This window comes from Gallus gallus, chromosome 19 (assembly GCF_016699485.2).
Source record: "Gallus gallus isolate bGalGal1 chromosome 19, bGalGal1.mat.broiler.GRCg7b, whole genome shotgun sequence".
Taxonomy (NCBI): Eukaryota; Metazoa; Chordata; class Aves; order Galliformes; family Phasianidae; genus Gallus; species Gallus gallus.
Window position 1 is genome coordinate 812,675 of NC_052550.1, and position 18,784 is coordinate 831,458.

At 46.7% G+C, this 18,784-nt stretch overlaps 1 protein-coding gene across 2 annotated transcripts; it reads right to left on the reverse strand.

The window, feature by feature from the left end:
• Window positions 1-414: 414 nt before the first annotated feature.
• FKBP6 (FK506 binding protein 6) lies at window positions 415-18,624 on the reverse strand. 2 transcript variants are annotated; one of them, XR_005840980.2, is made up of 9 exons: window positions 18,444-18,624; window positions 17,296-17,385; window positions 16,584-16,786; window positions 15,272-15,391; window positions 14,462-14,656; window positions 14,044-14,153; window positions 10,940-11,027; window positions 6,158-6,254; window positions 415-805 (listed from the first exon to the last, which is right to left on the reverse strand). XR_005840980.2 is itself a non-coding variant. In XM_015295905.3 (8 exons), exons 1-7 carry the CDS (start codon window positions 18,607-18,609, stop codon window positions 10,952-10,954), a joined length of 960 nt encoding a protein of 319 aa, XP_015151391.1. In that variant the 5' UTR covers window positions 18,610-18,624; the 3' UTR covers window positions 415-805; window positions 10,940-10,951. The 2 variants fall into 2 exon arrangements, 1 of the variants encoding a protein (XP_015151391.1); XM_015295905.3 differs by lacking the exon at window positions 6,158-6,254.
• Window positions 18,625-18,784: the final 160 nt, after the last annotated feature.

Here is an 18,784-nt window from a genome sequence, read left to right on the forward strand (position 1 = left end):
ACAGTGTTTCATGTTGCCAGATTCCTCCTCCGCAGAATCCATGTTGCTTCTTGCAGCTTCTACACTGCCTTACCAAGAGGTTTTGCATTTATCAACTCAGCCATGCCACAAAGGCCTACATTCAGAATGATACAGGGAGAACACAGTGCGTTCTGCTCCAAAAGGAAACCAACCTGATCAAAGCTAGGAAAGTCAGCAATATTTGAAGGGGAAAAAGCTGGTATTCTTAGGTAATTTGAAATTTAGTATCAGCACTCATTGGAATGTTCAGCCAAAACAAAGAGCATAGCATAATGTTGCCCAAGCAGTTAGCTACATTAACAAACTGGACTCTATTTCCAAATTCCAGTTTCTTACACTGAAAGAGACATTAATCACTCTTGCACAATAAACTGGCACAAGTCCTACCAGCACTAGTTCTCAGATTGGTTTATTTTCTCAGAACAAAAACAATATTAAGCATAACCTTTTAAAGAACAATCTGTATAAGCAATACAAAACTTCATGGCATCCTACTTGTATTTTCAGATTCCCTTAAAGCAACCCATAATCCGCAAGAGGTAGGATGTCAAGAAAGTATTCTTCAGGGAATGTTCATGGAAGAAGACAAGGCTTGGTTCTTCTAGAAACAGCCCTAGAACATGCTAAATAAACCATATTCAGGAAAATCACGTTGTTTATATACCAAGAGAACCTCCACATTATGCTTCTCCCAAAACACAGATCCAACACCAAAATGTCCATGTGCCCAGGGGTAGGTCTCCTTTTTGCCCAAGGACCGTTCCTTTCATCAGCTGGGGAAGTCCTAGGATAACAAAGACCACAGTCATCATTTCCACAGGAAACACTGTACATTTTACTCCATTTTAGCAGCTCCAAACATTAATAGGTCAACTGTTGCTAGCACGTATCTACAGTGTCCCAGAAAGAGTCATCCAAGACTTTTGTAGATTAGTATAAGTGGATCAGGCACAGTGGCATTCTCATAGAATTAATTCAATTTCCTCACTTTAGACTTGGAAGAAACTGAGTGTTAAGTGATAAGAATTCAAAAATAGCAAGCTCACTGCAAAGACCCCGGGAAGGGCCCTTCATGTCATCTCCCTTCCCGTACTGGATCACCCACATTACACACTACCCTGCATTTTTCCAGCTGCCTTCTGAGAAGCCTGGTGCCTGGACATTTACTCTTCGGCTTCGAGAAGCCAGTCCTCTTTCTCCCAGATCCACCCTTCTCCTCTGAGACTCCTATTGCTTCTCCCTGCACCTTCCTCCCTGCTCACGTTATTCTTTGCAAGAGCCATTACCTCCAGGAGGCCGAGCCACAACATGACAACACATGCAATGTGTCAAGGAACACAGTGCTCCCAGCATTTCACTCTTTGTTGGCACCCCTCGCCCATCACTCTCATTTGTAGTTGGGTCCTTACCAGCCCTGGAGTCCCAGTACACAGTAAGGTGGCAGAGCCTGCCCCAGAGAAGCCTCCATCTCTTACCTGCAGCTCCCATCTCAGCCATCCAGCTCTTTAAGGTCACTAGAAGGAAAGCAGTATCTATGCATAGGGTGTTTTCTCTGGATATAAGCCAGACCTACCTCTAAGCTGTGATATTTTTCCTCTGTATTTCAAAGGGGAACCTCTTGGGCTCAATGCTCAGAACTCAGATCTGCCTCACAAATACAGCCACAATTCCACAGCACTGACCACTGACCTTGCTGCCAAAAGCTCACCTGCTTCTCCAGTGCCTCTTCCAACCATGTTGTCCCTTTGCCTCTCCACCTGCAGAGAGCCTCAGCACCTCCTGCTCCCTGACTTGAGATCACTCACAACAGAATACTGACAAGTTTCCAGGATTTGTCTGAGTGTAGATGGTACTGAAACACGCTGAGAAATCAGACTCATCCCTCCAGCATTTATAGGTTGAACAGTGGAAGGGAAGGAAAAAAAAACAAAACAAAATCCTTGGAACCTTCTTCATAAGGTAACCCATAATCTGTCTCCTGCAGAAGTCCTGAGAGTCAAAAGGAAGATGTACATCCCTATCACCTGTCAGTTAAGGAATACTGGCAGCCCAGATCAACTTCTGCTACTTTCTCAGCAGCTATAGCCACTTGAGCTTGTTCAGTCAGCTCAGCTGCAGCAGTGATATCTGCAAATTAAAATGAAGTTACTAGTAGCAAAATAAGGAAGTCTGCTCCTGAGAGGATATCAACTTACAGAGTGCTAACCAGAAGGCTAAAAAGCAGTAACAGGAAACAGACATTTACCTGCTAAAAGATGAGAAGGCAAAACACCACACGATGTTCAAAACACACACCTCACTTTATATTCTTGGAAAGCAACTATTTTGCTCTTGCACCACAGAATCACAGGACAGTTCGGATTGCAAGGAACTGGTCTCCAGTCCAATAACATGTTCATAGCAGAGTTAGCTGCGAGGTTGATTGGGTTACTCATTTTTCCCCCGACAACCTTGAAGAATCCAGGTTTTATTCAGCCAGTATGCTTAAAGCCCATGGCTCACATGACTCAGCCAGAAAAGGCTCAATCAGGACAATCCACCCCTATCTAAGGCTGCCCCCAAATACACTTTGGGATAACAAAAGGATAGAAAAGTGGAGCAACTTTCAAGAATGCCAGAAATACACCAGCAGTAGATTTCTAGCCTAGCACAAAATAAGATTCACAGCATCAAGAAAGCACAGTCACCCCCCTGGTTCACTCAGACTCAATAAATCCCATGTTACAGCCCCATTTTTTTTTTATCACCAACCCTTTCAAAAATCAAGGGCTTGCTGTGAGTAGCTTGTGTTACACTCAGCTTCAGGCTGACAAGCTCTATCCAGTACCTGTCCCAACCAGGAGAATGGAGACAGGAAGTTTCTGAAGAAAGAGTACTGGAGGACCCTGTAGCTGATCTTTTCTTTGAAAACTGAAGAGATAAAAATGCTTAAGTCATTTCTCTATTTCACAGCACAGAGCTGTAGCAACCAAGACAAGGAAAGAAAGGTTTCTCATGTGAACAAAATTCCTTAGACTTGTGCTGTGGCATCTTCTGGCTTTTTAGAGAACAGCATCTTTGCTCCTTCAGAATGCAACCAACTGCTCTGCTACTTGTCAGTCTAATACTATACCCACACTGCACTTCCTTTCATGTGTCCCTGATAGGCATACTTAGAAGATAATCACTTGATGTTTCCGCAGGCTGTTAGTTGTGGTTGGGGTGTCTAGCTGGGTCTAAAACCTACAGCTACTTAGACTTCCTGTGCACCAGGAAAAGCAAATGATCAAACTGCAAGGCTCCTGGTTTCATGGCTGCTATTTGAAGTAATAAGAGTCTTTACATAGAGCTAATTAAAAAAAAAAAAGTGTTCAAACTGAAACCCTAAAGCCACCTCAAGGAGCGTTTGATCAGTTCACCTCTTTCATTTGCACCTAATGGCGATGCAGACAGAAGAGGAATGGAGGGGAAGCACTCAGCCCTGGAGATGCAGCGAGTTGGGCAGTGTTCAAAGCGCCCGCAGCTCCTGCAGATAGAGGAGCAGCACGCTCCAAGCAGGGCTCCACTCCGACGTTTGTTTCCTTCCTTTAAAAGCAGGTTGGCAGCAACTCAGCCACACGCAGCAGCAACGCAGGCACTCACTTTGAAGTTCAGACAGAAGTCTGTCGCTACCAGCTATTTTAATTCATGTTTCAGAAAGACGAGGCAGCTGAGCATCAATCTACAGCAAACAACATGCCAGGTCACAGGTCATTCATAATCACAATCGCCTTTATTCTGCATTAAAGCCATAATTAACTGTTAATGTTTAACGAAGGCTTGAAAATTTATTTAAGCTGCTTTCCTGCATAAAGCACCATGGCTATCTCCTTCCCAGCTGAGTCTCCAGAAGGGCTGCAGGAAAGCACTGTGGAGGCACCAAGCACAGAGGGCAACATTTTTGCCAAAGCACAGAGAAGCTGGGAAAAAGCTCCTGCCAGTTCAGCTCCCATGAAACCCATGCTTTGAAGCAGCAGCTCCTGACTGCACTGATAACCCCCAGTGAAAAGGCACTTCTCAAGAGAAGCAATTGAGTCGTTAGCTTTATGGAAGGCAGACATGCTGGGAAGTTAGCCTGGCTCATCCATCCCAGAACCAGCAGCTACCTGCAGAGAAATGCAGCCTCCAGGTGTTCCTAACACAAGGCAGAATATCTCATTTTCAGCACTTCAACTCAAACTGTGTGGTCACTACAGGGAAGAAAGGAAAGGAAGGCTTGACTTGTTAAGATGTACTGTCTTTCTGATTAACTCCAGCTCTCTGAAAGAGCACACTACATGCTCACTTTTGGAGCATGGATCAGCAAAGGAGCTAAAACCTTCTTGAATGGCAATTGCCTGAGAAATGCTCTTCATTCAAGACCTGACAAGTCCAAAAGGAACTGCCACTCTGAAATGACAGCCTGGAGGAAAACTGCTGCCACTGGGAGGTGAACAAGCTCCTTCCTAAAAGCACCATGTGGAGCCCACGAGAGGTTACTGACATGCTGCAGCTCTTCTGAAGAGAAGAACAAAGCCCAGCTACAGCTAGCTTGCTATCAGCCTGCTGCTAACAGGATGTGCTGGGCAATCCACCCTGATAGGATGAGAAGAAAGAGCCATCTACAACACCAGGCTATCGTGGTTTGTCAGGACAATTATTAGAGGGAATGCTGCATATCACCATCAGTGGTGCATTCAACATGCTTTCAGAAAGTTACCTAATTAGGACACCACTTGTCGACTGTGAAAGCAATTTTGCAGTCAGCCATACACCCATTTATCTCACTCAGATGTAGTTCAGGGATGTCCAGCTGTTAGTGCTTCAAGTGGACTCACACTTACAGACAAGTGAAACCTATCTCCAGGTAGTACATGAGCATACAGAAGCTCAGAGACTCTCCAAGTCATGAAGAGGAAGACATGAGAAGACTCCAGCAGCTGCCAGGAATACCCCACTACAAGTGCAAGCAGTGTCAAAACTCAGGGGTGAAGGTACAAGGAGAAGATTCTCTACTTCTTGTTCATTTCATAAAGGTATACAAACTTCCAGTGTCAACTGAACATCTGTGCTTATGTATTTTTTTCCCCTCAGGATATGTTTTTTGCAAGCTGATCCATTATAATCCTCAGTTCTGCAAAGGATCCACCATGAGTCTCAAGCACAGCCTATAGACAGAGTTCAGTGGAAGGAAGAATTAAGCAGAGACTGTTAGCAACACTTGATTCCAGACAGCTTGAATACTGATAACCTGAATCTAAGGTGACAGAGGGAGGGTCTGTCAAGTCTGCTCAGATTGACTGTGTACCAAGGAATCCTAAAGCAAAGAGGAGAAATGCAGGAAGAGCACTTTCCCAAGCACTTTGAAAAAAGAAAATCCCTTCAAACAGCACCCAGACAGAGCAACAACACTTCTTCAGAGAGTAAGAGATCTTATAAGAGGGGCAATTACCAGACAGTGAAAGGAAGGGATGAACTCTTCAACACCTACTTCTGACTTAGGAAGGACTTCATTTAGTAAGTCTGGGCTGAAACTGTTCCTTACGGTAGCTCCCAGTCCTCTAAGAGCTCAAATTTTCATGTCAATAATGCTCAGCATTCTGTCAAATCAACAGTTCCCTGATAAAGCAGTGTGGGTACTGGGTCAGGCACATGAAGGTCACATCTCCCCTTATTGCAAATAACTCCACAGATCTGCAAACTGACTCACAGTAGAGCCAAGGCACTCCCTGTGTCTTAAGCAAACAGTCCTCCCAAAAGCAAAAAACACTTCTGAGGGCCCTCAGCACTGCGGCCATCTGGACATTAAAAGTTTGTAGCTTCATTTAAACAAACCTGTGTTTGTGGAATAAGCCTGTAACACCTGGAAGGCTACTGATAAATAAATACATCAGCCACCATTGTGTGGTTTGCACCATTATCATCTGAAGGTTTTTTTCCCCCCCCCCCCCCCCCTTCTCTTGTACTGGAATTACCCTCTGCTGTGCTCCATCTTTGCCACACTGCAAGCCTCACCAGTCCTGAGGCAGTGGGACACCAATGACAGCAACCAGCCTCGGTGTGGGCAACACATGGGTACAGCAGCACAGCCACACACAGAGGCTTAGGCCACTTTGTGTTTCTGCTCAGGACAACTTACCACTGAACACCACAAGGAGTGAAAAACATCCTCCATGCTCAAGACGATACACAATGCCTCAGATCTCCATGCTCAAATGCTCCTCCAAGAAACCAGACTAGAAGAACAGCACACAAGAGAATATGGAAAAGGACCCTTTGTTTTGCTGTATAAGGCTGCGCATGACACATTTAAATCCCCAGATGTAAGATTAAAAGAAACAGACAGGATAAAGACATGCCTGAAGTGCTCCAGATCAGCAGGGCTGGTAGCCAGGCACACCAGCTGTGCCTGTATGGGATGGCAAGAGCCCATGGAGAGCTGCTGCAAGGACTAAGTGGCACTGGGGGCTTCTGTGCTTCCACAACAGCACAATTAAGCAGTAATCTGACCCCAGGCACATGAGTCACTGGCACCTGCAGCAGGCTGCCATCCAAAATCTGGATCTTTGGTCGCTAATTGCTTTAGGTAGATTTATCCTATTTGCCTTTATGCTTGCCACGGTAACAAAACGTTTTTACCCATGCTTTGTACAACTGAAACACGAGAGGTAGAGAAAGGAGACTTTAAAAGTCATATTTCATAGATGCAGTTATTTTAAGCTCTTCCATCTCCTTGCTGCTGGAATTGAAGGGCAGTAACTGAAGATTCTGCAAAACTAAAATTCCCTGTGTGAAGACATTCACATCTTACACATTGTCCATTCTTTTAGAACTGTAGCTCCGTGATAAATATGATGAAAAGAACCCAGCGTCTTTTTCACTATCCACTGATTTGTAACAGCAGCAGACAATTTAGTGTGTTTTATCTTCCTCCTGCTGGCTAAAGCTCTGAGAAAGAAAAAGCCCAGAATAGGAATATCCAGCAGGGCTCATCCCGCCCCTTCTAGAAAAGCGTGCAGAGCAGATAGACAGGAGCTTGAGGAGCACAGCCATGAGTCCCTTCCTACCTCACTGGGTGGCCCAGGGTTGAGCACACAAATTGAAACACCAGGCTTTAGATGCTCAAAGTTTCAGGGCAGATGATGCTATACTGGGCCCTGAGGCAGTTCTACTGAGACTGAATTCCACCACCTCACCTTGGAGCACGGGCACAGCAGAGCACTGTGAGACACTGCCCGGGTCTCTCTGCCAGCATGGGCAACACCCACCCCAGAACACCAAGTGCCCTCATCAAGGACCTCTGCAACCAAGCCCTCCTGTACTATCAGGGTTCAAAGAGCACAGGAGCACGTAGCTGTTTCCTTCTGGTCTCTGTCCTCTGTTCCCTCCACACCAGAGTTCCCTCCTCTGCTAGTCTCTTGAAGAGACCAGAGCATACCCATCTCCCAGAGAGGTACTACAAGTATTACTGCGGACATGAACTGCAGACCTCCTCTGAAATTAAAATAAAAAGATGCTACAGGAAGGAAGATCTAGAGGGAGGTAAAAGCCTCCAGACAAAACCCCCACAAAAACATCCCAGAACACCCAACCACCTTTTTAAAGCTTTCCTCCTTCCCCTATTTGCAAGGAGAACGCTCACTGAAGTCACCTTCCAAGCCTCCCCACTAGCTCCAGCAATGCTCAGCATAAAGAATGCTTAACATTTTCCTTTGCAGCACAGGACATCCCGATGGTACAGTAGTGTGGGTATTCTAAAGGAGAAGTGAAATTGCTGGCTCTCTGTTGTTGAGCCTCACGGAGTGGGCAAGGACAGTATCAGCAGGAGGCACATCTTAGATCTTCAGCTTCGTGATAAGGCAGAGCAGGAGGGGAAGGAGCAAGCTGCTGTTTGCTCAAAGTCTGGAGCCTCCCCAAGGCAGGAGCTGTGACTCTATTATGCACATATGCCTCAGTTTATTTGCCAGTCTCTTTTAGCTTATTAGGTCAGTTTAACTAGCAACTGCTGCTGATTTTAAGCCCAATTATAGTCACTTCTACCTGGTGACACAGGCCCAGTTCTGCAGCCAATTCTTACCAATTAATGGCTTCAGAATTGCTAGACCCTGCTGTTCATAGCAATCTCAAGTTTGACCTCATAGTTTCCTGCCATAATTTCACTATTGTTTGTTTTCACTGGAACCTTTCCCTGTATGCTCTCAGCTACTGAGACCACTTCTCCTGTCTACTGGAATTCAGATACACATTAAAAGCAAGCTTTCAGCCTTGGCCCACCTTTAATTAAAGAAGATAAGTCTTTTTGGGATTAAACTCCCAAAGACTTGCTACAAGGATGCAGGCATCTCTAGGAAATCTCATGATTAAGTTCTCTTCATCCCAAAGGACCACAGCAATACAAAGACAGTAAGTTCCATTATTTTGTGGGGTTTAAAAGCCTGTCACCAAAAGCCTGCACTTTTCACTGGAACAAGGAACTCTACCGAGACAGTGATCTCAGTCCATCCAGCTTAGGGTGCTCCAAAGGGGACTTTCAGCCATGCTAGGTAACCTGGCTTGACATATCTTGTGTGGCACAGTGTATATAGAGACAAGCAAATAGCTCAGACCTGAAGAAGGGCAAGCGTAAGACTTCAAGCCACTGTATTTGCAGGTGACTACTGAAGGAAAGATTTAAGAAAAATTTATGCTTCTATTCTACCTCTGAATATTTCTGAATTCCTCTAGGAAGCATCACAAGTGGCCTCATTTCACCAAAGATGCTTATTCTAGTTTGAAACTCCACTAAAAAGGAAGGAAGCATGCTCTGAGCAAGATGTAATTACAGGAATAGACTCTACAGTGAGACAGAAATACCAGGTGTGGGTGCATTCAGGTGTGCCTGGTTTGAGTGTTATTGTGGAAAACACAGCAGAGCCCTGGATTACCCAGCACAGACGAATGAACCATTTGTCCCTGTACCAAAGCAGCCATTGCAAATCTCACCAAAAGAAACAGCGAAGCCCCTTGGGTAGGAGAGCTGAGCCAGAACAATACAGTGGCAAGTCAGAGGGAGCAAATGCCCAACTGCAGCTCTGAGTCATGTAGCTGGTAAGGCAGCCGTGGGGTCAGTCCGACTCAGCACCACCTGCCAACTGCTGCACAGGAAGGTTTTCCACAATGGTGTGATTCCACCACTCATGAGACACAAGCTCCCAGCACAGCTCACTGCCCATCCGCTCACTAAATGGATCAAAGAAGGCTGCCAGACTGACTGAGAACAGCTTGTGCCCTAAACTGAACTAGTGCAAACTTGTCAGAAAACACTAAAGAATGTTCTGCCTCAGTTCTGGATAGTTAGCTGTGCCTTTGGAGCAGGAGCTGCCGTGCTCCTCTCTGAATATGTAATGACTTTTTTTTCCCCCAGCAAGAGATTTTTCTCACAAGGAATTAACAGTGGATTGTTATGTAAGTCTCAGTGATGTAATTTTGTCTGGAAGACTAAAAAAAAATGCTGCAACTAAACTGAATTTCAAAGGCTAGCAATCTGACTGACAGCTGTCACACAGCTGTGTAAGGAGGCAGAGCTCCAGGGAAGCGCTACCACTGCATCAGTAGGAGCCACAGACAAAATCTGGCTGATGGGCACATCAGCCTTATCTTTAAGCTTCTCTTTTGCCCTTCCCCATCTCTGCAAGTCGTGCAGGCCCTCACACTGCAAGTATCTAGAGAATCTCTAGAATTCTGAGAGCCACCCTGCCACACCCTGGGCTTCCTGCACACACTAGACAGTGCACACATCAGGCATAACCCCCCATCCCAAAGCACAGCCTCATGATGAGATGAGATGATAGCCTCATCCCCAACCCATAGCAGAAAGATCTGTGCTCTGAGGCAGCTCCCAACAAGCAGCCACGACTGGAAGGCAGGAGGGCGAAGGCTACAGCAGGGAGCACATCCAGCCAGGAGAGGGACGCAGTGCTTTGGGAAGCAGCCGTTCAGTCAGACCTCTCCTTCAAATACTGGGTTAGCTTCCTTGCAGCCACAGACAAGAGAAAGAGCCGACCTTAAAATAGCACAGCTGCGTCCTGTGCTCAACGCTGCCAGTGATGGAAAAGCTGCTCATACCCATTTTCAGAAGGAAGAGGGATACTGCCTGCATCGTTTGAGATGGAATGGCAGCCACCTCTGACGGCCCCGAGCTGCTGATGCTTTCTGACAGAAGGCTGCTGTCATTTTCCAGAACCCTTTCCCTAGGGCTTACCCCGAGGCAAGAGACCAGTGCTGACTTCCAGTCCCCCCTACACCCCCTCCAAAGGTTTTGACAAAAAAAAGAAAAAACGGATGATCAAAGAGCCTTTGTGCATTTATAAACCTGTCAATTTTGCTAGAAGATTTAAGGCTTTAAAGAATCCAAAACACCTATTTGAAATTTTCTATACAAACCGGTTTTGTAATACTAAAAAAAAACCCCAGAAATAAAATATTTAGATTTTTCTGAAGTAAGGCATTCCAACAGCTCCAGACAGGAGTGCTGGAGGGGAGGAGGAAATCCAATTTTTAAGTTTGACAGGAACAAATTTTTTTTGTTTCTTTTAATTGGCAGAGAAACAAGACTACACAGCTATTTCTGCCCCTGGCTCTAACAAGGAATAACTGGGATGAGCAGCACAGGAAACAAAAAAAACCCAAATTTATTCAAGTGCTGCCAGTTTCAGGTTCCCGTCCCATTCTAGCCTGCCTGGCAGAAAAGATTCCCCAGGCACATGGTACAGTTCGGTTTCACACTGCCATCCTGCCCCTTCCCTTCTGCACATTCTCATTTACTTGTATTACGCCTCCAAAATCCTCCTATGCAGAAGAAAAGTGGGTTCCCCACCACAAAACCCAGTCCAGAGAATAGCATGGCTTTAGGAGACCTCAGACTTTTTCACAAGCTGAGTACCTTTATTCCTGGTCATGAAGAAGAGTTGAGAGCAGCAAGCATTCGGCAGCACATTTCTTTCTCCTTGTCTAAGTAGTCTTTGTAGTAGCTGGAAAGTAGAGCACAAATATGGAGTTGAGGGCTGTAGACTGCCCATCAAACCATCAGCACCACAATCAGAAAAAATACATCCATGTTTAGACTTTCAAGGCAGCTAGCCTAGTGCTGCTAGAAGAGGGAGCAGCTCCCCCAACCCCTTCCTTCTGCCATTAAATGAATTTTGTCTCATCACCAGACCCTGAGCCTTCTCTCTGCTGGTACCTATTAGGTAGTAGGAGCATTTTACTTCTGGTAGTCAGATGCTTTCTACAAGCATCTTTGCAAGCACATGGTGATGCAGAACTCCCAGCTGTATTCAAAGCCCTACTGGGGTGCCCATCATTTGCACCATTCCTCATGCAAGCCATTACAGTGCCTAGCAGGACACACAGCACAGGTGCTCCACTGTTCAGCAAGCTACTGCTAATGGTTATCTACCACTGACACCACGAATCCAGGAAGAGGATGGGGAAGAGACAGCAGGCTGCGTGTCCAGACTATGTAGACAGCAGGACAAATGCATCCCGTCAGCATCCCATTTACATGGCACAAGCTATGCAGACCGCTCCATGTGAATCACTGCTTCTGGCAGCACCAGCAGTGCCAGGAAGAAGCACGGTGTCCCCGCATCCCACATTCCACCTTGCAGGCAACGAAGCCTCACTGGTGAGGAATCTCTGAGCCAGAAGGTGACTCAGCTCAGGCACTGTCCCAGGGATCAATGGCTGCCTGTAAAGACAGCTTTACTGCATCTGCTACCTTATATGGTCAAAAGCAAAGTTTTTGTTGCAACAGCAGAAACAGCAGAAGGGTGGTGTTGGCTCTCTCAACCCCCTATGACTAGTACCTGTGTGTCCACAACTTTGAAGGGTATATTCAGTGTAACTCGAGGTATTCAGGCTATTCAGTGAAACTCAAGTTCAGTACATCTCTGCTGTGAAGTCCTGCAGGCAGATGTTGTCAAAACTACCCATAATAAGGAGATCAGTGAAGTGCACCTAGACTGGACAACATATTCTCACGTCTACCAAAGCAGGAAATCCAAGAATTCCTCACCCAGAGGCACAATTTCAAGCCAGATGTGAGAACAACCCTATGTTATTCCATATTTGATACAAACCATGACCTCTAAAAAAGTCGAAGGCAGCACCAGGATTTGCACCATTGCAGTTGGTACCAGACAAGTTCCACAAGGCCCTCACCCAGGACTCTGCCTCTCTCTCTCTGGTGAAGGGAAACTTTGCCAAGAAACCAGGTTAGCTGCTAACAGGCACTTTCCAAAGTTCTGTTCATGCAGCAGAAGGTAGCTGCTGATTAACAAACAGTATTCCTTTTTGCAAAGTTTAAGTGCACTCAGTAAGGAAGTAAAAAGGTCTTAAAACAGAATTTTGATTCGCATTCAGTTTCTGAAGCATCTGTCAGATCACATCACAGGCTTTCACAAGCAAGGCAGTTTGGTAATGTTACAGAGATCCAGACTGAGGTATGTCATGACTAACAACACTCTGTACTGTCTTCTCCATCTATTTTATATTAATTCTGCTTTTTGTCATTGTAAAAGCAAGAAATACACCAATTTTAACTGGCAGCAAAGCAGAAGCTCCAAGACAAGAGCTGTTTAGCACATACTCAGCTCACCGTAACACACATTAGTAGTATGTGCTGCTGTCTCTAGACTCAGAGCTGACAAGTTTGCCTGCTGCTTCCCTGAAGGCAGAATGCCTTGTTGCTTCCTGGCAGAATAAGCTCAATTATTAGCCAGATTTTTCTCCTACCAGCCAATGTATTTTGAATGAATCTAAGAGAATGCTTGAGGCTTTTGGATCAGGTCTTCTAGCACTGTACCACAGGTCTTGGACATCACCCACAAGCCAAGCCTCCAAGAGCAGCTACCCAGCCATCCAGAACTCTGATAAGCACATGTGTTCACACAGCAGTTTTCGAGCAAGGCACCCAGGGGCAAATGAGGATCAATAGAAGTGTTTTACTTCATATCTTCAGACCAGCAGCTAATTTTAATTTCGGGTTCTCCACACTTCTGGTGTAACAGAACGAATTTGAAGACTTAGTTTCATCATCGGGTATTAAAGTCTACTCAGATATACAGGACATGTGCAAGCTCAGCCCTCTACCAAAATGTTACCAGGTGAAGATCCTTAGTCTACAGACTGGCTTAAGCCATACCAACTACTCTTATTAGAGATGTTACTGCTCCCTGCAAGCCTTATTGCAAATGCCTAGCAGCAAAAGAAGGGGGCTCCTATTCAGGGGCTGCTTTGGGATCTCTGAAGCTGGAGACTTCCTCACATTCTGTTGGTGAACAGTGCCAGAAGTACAGCACACACTTATGGGAACCAGCTACTGCTTTTGCCAGTTTCAAGCAAAAGAACAGAGTGAGGATGAAGGCCAGTGTTAGTCATGTTTTCATGGGGCTAGAGCTGGAGGATTGTGCTATACTCAGTCTGTGGGCAAAGGGAAAGTCTGCCTTTGGGATTGCTCATCTGTTACCACCACAGCAGCAAGAAATTCACTTTTAAGATCTTCCCCCACAGATGAACATCGGTATTTGTAGCACTGTACAATGAAGCACTTGCAGTGCAAAAAGGTGCTGTAATCAACTGACGCATCTTAAAGGAAATGAAAATCATGTATTAATTTAGATCGTGATCTCAAGTGCTAGCCTACTGCATCTCATTGGGTTTGAGGTATGCCAGCAGCTCTCCACCTCCCTGCCATCAGCCTGATCCACTTAGCACAGATGGAATGGATCACACACTCCCTCTGAGAAACCCTATGGAAAAACTGAATACTCTCAGCTTCTCACATATCACCTGCAACCACTCTGTGTGCAAAACCTTGAATCAGCCTTTCCCACAATAAAAGACACTGCATCTTCCCAAATCACTTACCCAACAGCTTTGGTGCTTGATTGTTATTAATTTTTTAAACAAACACTGGAGTATTTTATTAGTTTTCAGTGGATATTTTCAGCTTGCCTAAGCACAGCAATGGAAAGGAGTTCTCACCTTGCCAACTTCTTCAGTTCATTGTTAATATCGTGGTTAAACGGCTCTATATGCTGAGCTCTGATCAGGAAGTCCCGAGCTTTTTCGTATTCTGTCATGCAGAGACAAGCCTGCCATTGAAAGAAGGCAGATGCATTAAAAGATAAATATAGATTCACTGCTGCTCTTCAGGACTGAGATATGTACAACTACAAACATTTCAGAGACAGATATAGGTATTTCAGGAATCCCTCAGGAGAAGATTTTTGTGACAGATCTACTGAGAGGCAGATTTTCAGATGCTGACAAGTCACCTCAACTGCTGCAGGAGCTTAGGAGGTCTAGCTCAGAATTTAGTGGCTCTCCTCAGTTTATTACACAGCCAGTCAGACTGGGTCACTACTTGATGAGGCTACCAGAGGAATTTATCTTTGCCCACCTGGCCACACCTGAACAGCGCCTTGACGTTTCTTTCGTCAATCTCCAAGGCTTTTTCCCCATACATCAGAGCTCGGGCAGGACTTTCCAGCTTCAGGTAGGTAATTGAGAGATTCAGTAGCACCAGCAACTTGGAAGCATCAATCTGACACTGCTCTGCCTCAGTGGAAGGGTTGCGACCAAGGATGGAGTATGCCTGAGCAGACAGGGAAAAGGACTAGCACACAACAAAGCTACCATGAGAAATCCATCCCAATCAGCCAGCTACATCCATGTTTCTCTTTATTATTTTTAACTGACCTAGGTAATCAAACTCCTAACTATACTGCACAGCACTATCAGCACGACTAGCCAGCTCAGTTACAAGACTGCAGCAACCTATCAAGGAACTAAAAAGCAGCAAAAAAAAAATATACTCCCTAGATAGGCTGTGGAGCCTCCATCCTTGGAGATGTTCAAAGCCTAGATGGACACAGTTCTGGGCAACCCCCTGCTCTAGCTGACCTCGAGCACAGGGTTAGGGAAAATCCAGAGGCTTCTTCCAACCTCAAGTATTCTTCAGTTCCCAACTGGGAGGCCAGAAGGGACCCCTGAAAGAAGGATCTGTAGACTTCTGCCAACCCTCCCACTCTTTCATTTACTACTGCTGCTCATACAACAGCGTCTCAGATCAGTTCTTAAATAATGAACTATACCTGAATATATGATGAAGTTGTATAATCTCTGCAGTGTACTTGTTACAGTGAGCTAGCACTAAATCACCACTTTCACAACCCATGGGTGAAAACACAGTTTTTTTCTGGTGTCATACCCTTTTGTATCTGTCTTTGGCACCCTCAAAGTACTGCTTACGGAAGAGATAATTGCCAAACTCTCTCTCCATGCCTGCCACTTTCAACACCTTTTGTAGCGGAAATGTATCCTGCTGCTCCTGTATAAAGAAATTCCTCAATTTCAGCTCAAGCAAAAGAAATCAAGCAGAGATAACAGGCAGGAGAGTCCTGCACCATTGCCAAGGCCCTTCAGCATCCAGCCAGGCCACCACCACACAGTGTTTCCCTTCTGCACTGCTGCTGTGCTGGTAACTCTTGGTGAGAAGTGCTACAAAACAGGTCAGGAAGCAAAGGGAGCCTGCAGGAAAAAAAGTAGAAATTTATTCCTAAATCCTGCCCAACTCAACTGCTTAGCACAGAGCAGACAGTTAATACAAAAACACTATTCCTAGCACAAAAGGGAAAGCTGCATTGCTGTAACAGCTCAGCATCACCCTGGGTGGCTCCACAGCCAGCTTGACACAGCTCAGGACATCAATCCAGCAAAGAAGGGGCAAAAAAGAAAAAGAAAAATAGAACGGCAACAAAAGAGGGGCAGGTTGTCCGCTGGGTTTTGAAGTTTGAATCAGCTCCCAGAGAGGGGTGAGTTAGCAAGTTGGGGAGTAAACCCTCCCCCATGCAACCGATGGTCTGATCTCAGGGCTGGGTGTGGAAAATGGAAAAAGCAGCCTCTGCAAGAGCAGTGAGGGAAGGAGGAGGGCCTCCTTCCATCAGCATTGCTGTGTGTGCCCCAATCACTGACCCACAACTACAACCCAAAGCCTCTTACATGAAAAGGGAGAATTAACAATAACACGGTAACTCACCAGGGAGGAGAGTGAGCAGTGAAGGAGCACTTGGGAAAGCAGCCAAGAAGCAAAGACAAAGGGTGGGGGGTGGGGGACGCTTCAATGCTCCAGACTTCACAAGGATTTTGTTTTTAAACAGACAAGCTAGTTACTGTTCTGCCACTTCAGAGAACTTCCAGGAAGCTGGTGCCCTCTAGTGAAACCACAAGGTTTCTGGTAAAGCTAAAAATAAATGTAACTTGTATCACTGTCTCCACTACTGGGCAGCAAACAAAGGCAACACCCAGCTTCTCCCCCTGTGCTGGGTTGTAAACAGGGCAAGGTGTGCAGGATAAGCTTTAAAGGGCATTTGTCTGCACCTGCACAGATCCAGCAGCCCATGGACTGGATAACTGCTCCTGTATTAAACAAACATATGTAACATATGATCCTCAGCAACTGAAGGAAAAGACAGCAGTTTATCTTCCAGGTTTATGCCCCAGGCCTTATTAAGGCAACTCACAGCTGTCAACGCAAAGAATGTGTCAGAGTCAGCAGAGTCCAGGAAGTCTATCAACTCCACTTCAAATAAGACCGTGGCATCTGGGGGGATCAGAGGAAGGCAGCCCTGCTGGCCATAGGCATAACTCGGCGAGAAGATAAATCTTGCCACCTCTCCCTTCTTCATGGTGAGCACACCAATTTCCAGACCCCCCAGTGTAATGTCTGTCACAACAAGAAACAGAAGGTCATGAGAATCCCAAACCCAGCATCCACCCTCAGGCTCCAAATTAGAATTTTCCTCTAGGCTTTAAGAGGAAGTCCCTGGTAGCAGATCAATACAGTGGTCGGTTCCCCACTGTTACAACTCAAGGCACACACAGCTGCACAACTCATCTTTGGATTAACGAGGCAATCTGCTGTGGGACCAAGCACACAGCAAACATCCTCATCTCCTCTTGGGTGATTTAAAAACGCTGAGGTGAAAAGCTGTTTCAGGGCAGCAGCAGAAAGCACCCACACTGCCACCAACACAGCACAGGCCCTGCTGCTCACCGCCAGCGTGGCGTGTGATCAGTTCTGGATTGATCTCCATCTACAAGGAGGAGGCTTTCTGATTCCATTCAGAAGCATTAGAGATTTCAAAAAGACCTCAAGATACCAAACAGCATTTAAATTTACATGCTTTAACAGGCAGTCATTGTATAACCCTGTGAGACCCAGGACAAACCTACCTTTTCCAAGCTTCATCAGCCTCGGGAGCTTCTTGGTGCAGTTTGTGCAGAAGGGTTTCTCCATATGCTCCAGATACCCGGAGTACTTCACTGCACAGCCCAGAAAAAGGAGAAGGGAGAAGAGAACAGCAAGGTTTTGATACCGTGTCTGCTAACAATGCTGTCAATAGGACACTCATAGTCAGTTTTGCAACCACACGTTTTTTTTTTCCTCCTTTCCTGCTGCTTTAAAACAGCAGAGGGAACACAAACCACTAACAAAAACCTGGTCACACCAGCACCAGGTAAAACAGCTGCTTGGAAGCCTTTATTCTAATCTAAACAAGAGGTGCAATGTTGTGTCAAGAACTAGTGAGCTCCAGGCAGGAGGAGAATGGGAACTTAAGCCACAGAAATTAAAACGCCCCGGTTATCTGCAGAAGGACTTAAATTTGTTTTCAAAGCGCAGTTTGAGCCCTAGGAAAAAATAACAAAGGTCAAAGTGTAGCCCTCGAGCTCTGCTATTGCCTGAGAGCAGCAGGGCCAACTCCAGTTGTCATTCAATTCGGAGAAACACCATAATAAGCTTCCCCTGCCACTCATCAGGCCCTTGCACAGGAACCACTCCCAGCTTAAACTTCTTTGTACTGTGAACGTGGCTGGGACCTGGAAGGCCCGCTCTGCTCAAGGTCAAGATGCCCTTCTGTTTGTTTAATCTGTCAGCCGTGAGAAGTGACAGAAGCTATCCCACACACTACAGTAACCAATAAGGCACAGCACAGCCCCAAAGCAGAAAGCATCACTCATGTATGCTAACAGCACCTGGAAGTTTGTCCCAGTCTGATGCCGACAGCCTGGGGAGCCCTCACGTCCACCAGCCGTGTGTGAGAAGCCCAGGGCCCTTCAGAATGGGCGCTGTCCTCCCCAGGCCTGGCCAGACAGCCCAACCAACACAGCGCCCCTGCCGAGAGGGGGACAAGAGCGGCAAGGCGCTCTCAGCACCCACAGCCTCCAAGGACTCGGTTGCTCCTTCCTTCCCCTGCTACCACAGGGCCAGATGGAACGAGCACCGCCACAGCGCGGTGCCGGGGAGCACGCGGTCGGGCCTGCAGCCCCGCGGGGCACCGCGGCTCCACACCCAGAGCGCGGCGCCTCGGTCGGGACCGTACCCGCCACGGTGGCAGCCGGCGGCACGGGCTGCCCGGTGCCGGGGCGCAGCACCTGCTTGCGCACCCCGCCGTCGCCGCTGATGTCCTGCAGGCCGCGGGCTCCCAACGCGCTGCGGAAGCGAGAAAACAACCCGAGCCCGGCCCGCGCCTCGCCGCCTGCCTCCATCGCCCGCCGCGCCTCGAGCTTGGCCCCGCCCCTCGGCTCCGCACCAATCACCACCCGCGCCGCGACCTCAGCCAATCGCGCTCCAAGGAGCGCCCGCTTTCCGGCTCGCCGCTAAAAAGCCACGCGCCCGCGCTTCAAGAGGGAGGGCACGCCCCTGCGCGGCGCCTGGCCAATG

Coding starts and splice junctions, on each gene's coding strand:
- FKBP6 (XM_015295905.3), bottom strand. CDS start 18,609: ATGGAGGCAGGCGGCGAGGCGCGGGCCGGGCTCGGGTTGTTTTCTCGC. Junction 16,787..17,295: donor GCTGATGAAGCTTGGAAAAG/GTAGGTTTGTCC, acceptor TTGTTGTGACAG/ACATTACACTGGGGGGTCTG. Junction 14,657..15,271: donor CCAAAGACAGATACAAAAGG/GTATGACACCAG, acceptor CTGTCTGCTCAG/GCATACTCCATCCTTGGTCG.